General features: G+C 38.1%; 1 protein-coding gene across 1 annotated transcript; it reads right to left on the reverse strand.

Moving 5' to 3' along the window:
* LOC137978501 (mitochondrial import inner membrane translocase subunit Tim9-like) lies at positions 1-2,568 on the reverse strand. The gene is made up of 3 exons (XM_068825454.1): positions 2,403-2,568; positions 2,223-2,318; positions 1-218 (listed from the first exon to the last, which is right to left on the reverse strand). Exons 1-3 carry the CDS (start codon positions 2,451-2,453, stop codon positions 93-95), a joined length of 273 nt encoding a protein of 90 aa, XP_068681555.1. The 5' UTR covers positions 2,454-2,568; the 3' UTR covers positions 1-92.

Raw genomic sequence — 2,568 nt, forward strand, 5'->3', positions numbered from 1 at the left:
TAAAGTTCCTTTCCTTTTCTTTTTTCATGACTCACTTCAACAAAGGATGACTTAAATTCAACAATTTTCCCTCATTTTTCAATGTTCAGAGGTTAATTTGGTGGATCCGGTGCTCCTAAGATTCCTTCATTTTGCATGACTTGTACCTCCTGTAAGCGAACTCCAACTCTCTGCATGACTTTCAAGAATTTTTCACTACAATGCATGGCACAGTTATTCTGCAAAATAAAAGAGATATGCCCAGGTTTTGCCCATCACATTCAAAGTTAACCAAAATCAACAATTACCAGATTTTAAGTTGCTTGGTTTAAGCAGTTTCTGTATTTGTTAAAATCACTTTTGTTAAGAAACTGTTAACTTTAGGAAGACAATAGAAAGGTGTGTCAAAATAGTGAGGCTTTGAAGTTTGTAACCTTTAAAGCAACAATCAAATTATTTCCTTCAAACCTAAGTCACATCAAATGAATGAAGAGGGTAGTTTCTAAAGAAACTGTGGTGCTGCGTTGGCGGGGAAATAGTATACAAAAATTTGGTTTTATCAAAAGAGTTGATAATGTAAATTGGCCACCATACAGAAATTCTAAAAGCTGACGTTTCGAGCGTTACTCCTTCGTCAGAGTGAATAGAGGAATTGTGGGTTACGTATAGTTTTTATAGTACAGTAGGAGCTACGCTATTGGTGGTAAAATGGCAATGTGAAAAATAGGAAAAGTCAAAATAGTTAAATGAAAAGCTTTTGTTATTAATAACCTAGATGTAAAAAAAGGCCGCAGATAGCCATGTGTTTTTTGGAGTGGTTAGGGACATTAAAATGACGAGCGACTGACTTAGATGCATCCTTGTCATTCTTCTCAACATCGCGAAGGTGTTTGCGGAATCGGTCGTCTACCTGTCTTACCAATGTATAATTTATTGCATAACGTACAGGTTATGCAATAAATGACCTTTGCGGACATACATGTGAAACGATCGGTGATCTTAACAGATCGCTTAGATCCCGATATCTTGCTAATGTTAAGAATGAGAAGACAAGTTTTGCATTGCGAGCGTGCACATTTGAAAGTGCCGGGTTGCTCGTTAGTTTTGAGTGCTCTTCTAACTAAAAAGTTGCCTACATTTTTGTCGTGTTTGAATGAAATAAGTATCATGAGGTCATTCTTAATAACTTTAAATCACTCCAAAATGATCCCGAGACTGGTAGAATCTTTTTGCAACCTCCACTTATTTCATAAGCGCCCTTATTCCTATAAGCCTCCTGGGCTAACACTCGAAACGTCAGCTTTTAGAATCTCTGTACGGTGGCCTATTTACTAAGTCACATCAAACTACTTCGAAAACCACCGATCTGTGGAATGGACCCGAATTACTGAGTCCCTGTCCTGCCCACTTTCCCACGGGCTTAAGTGAACCGGAATGACCACTACAATGAAATAATACCTTTTCAAAATTTAACTCTGTTTTCTTTGGCAATCGCAGAAAACTTCCCAAAAAGAAACCTGTGGTGAAGTCTCCCCAATTCCGATTATGTCTTCTAATCTTCCTTCTCAAGTCTTCTCTGAGAGCTTTTCCACGATTATACAGCCACCTAGGCTCAGTTCTGCAATGGTCGAACACAATACCTCTCAAGAATTTGAACTATTTACAAGCGAGAGTGAGCGGGGCACAGACACATAAATTCCCGCCCATTCCACAGATCGGTGGTTTTCCTGGCATGTCTTATGGATTATTTGAGAGTCTCCCAGACGGTGAAAAAATCTTTGCTCCCATATAGGAAATAAATCAACTGGATAAGAAAAATGTTTGGCCTTTACCATGTTAATAAGTACATAGGAGCGACTGTGACCAACATCACGTCAATATCGCAGAAATTATAAAAATATGTGTCTGTCTGCTCATTGAAAATAAAAATTAGCCAATGAGCACGGGAGAATTGCAGTCATTGTAAAAAGACCATTTTACAGTTCCATGCTCAGTTACCAGGCCTTTGAATGAAAATGAGGTTGGAGTTGACCTACAGCTTTGATACAAACCTCACTGTTTTTCTTATGTAAATAAAAACTCGTTACAATTACAACAACATGATTTGTATGAGAAAAGCAATGAGTTTGGTATCAAAGCAAGGTCAACTCCAGCCTCGCTTTTATTCAAAGGCCTGGTAACTGAGCACAGAAGTGTATAAAAATGGTCTATCAAGCTTATTTTCTAGTCTACAAGTCATTTACCTCGTTAGCTGATATTTTTCTGTTTGTAAAGTCATGGATGCAGTCAGAGAAGCACATTTCTGTCAGTTTGTTGTAGTACTGTAAGAAATTCTGAAACTGAAACGGGAAAACAGCATCACTTCTTTATATCAGCATTACAACACGTGACTGCAACATGTTTGGCCATATTCTCTCTCTCACCTGCTTTACTTCCATTTCCTGTTGTTGGTTTGGAACTATACCCGATTGCATGATTATTCCTTTAAACTATGCGTTCTAAAACTTTCTTAGTTCTTCCAAATACAGCTGCTCGTGCTTCTATATATCATCTATCGCGTGCTTACATGTCCGCCATGTTGTTTGGAGA

Source organism: Montipora foliosa, chromosome 12 (assembly GCF_036669935.1).
Source record: "Montipora foliosa isolate CH-2021 chromosome 12, ASM3666993v2, whole genome shotgun sequence".
Lineage (NCBI taxonomy): Eukaryota > Metazoa > Cnidaria > Anthozoa > Scleractinia > Acroporidae > Montipora > Montipora foliosa.

Coding starts and splice junctions, on each gene's coding strand:
- LOC137978501 (XM_068825454.1), bottom strand. CDS start 2,453: ATGCAATCGGGTATAGTTCCAAACCAACAACAGGAAATGGAAGTAAAG. Junction 2,319..2,402: donor AGGAAATGGAAGTAAAGCAG/GTGAGAGAGAGA, acceptor TTCCCGTTTCAG/TTTCAGAATTTCTTACAGTA. Junction 219..2,222: donor GAAAAATATCAGCTAACGAG/GTAAATGACTTG, acceptor TTTATTTTGCAG/AATAACTGTGCCATGCATTG.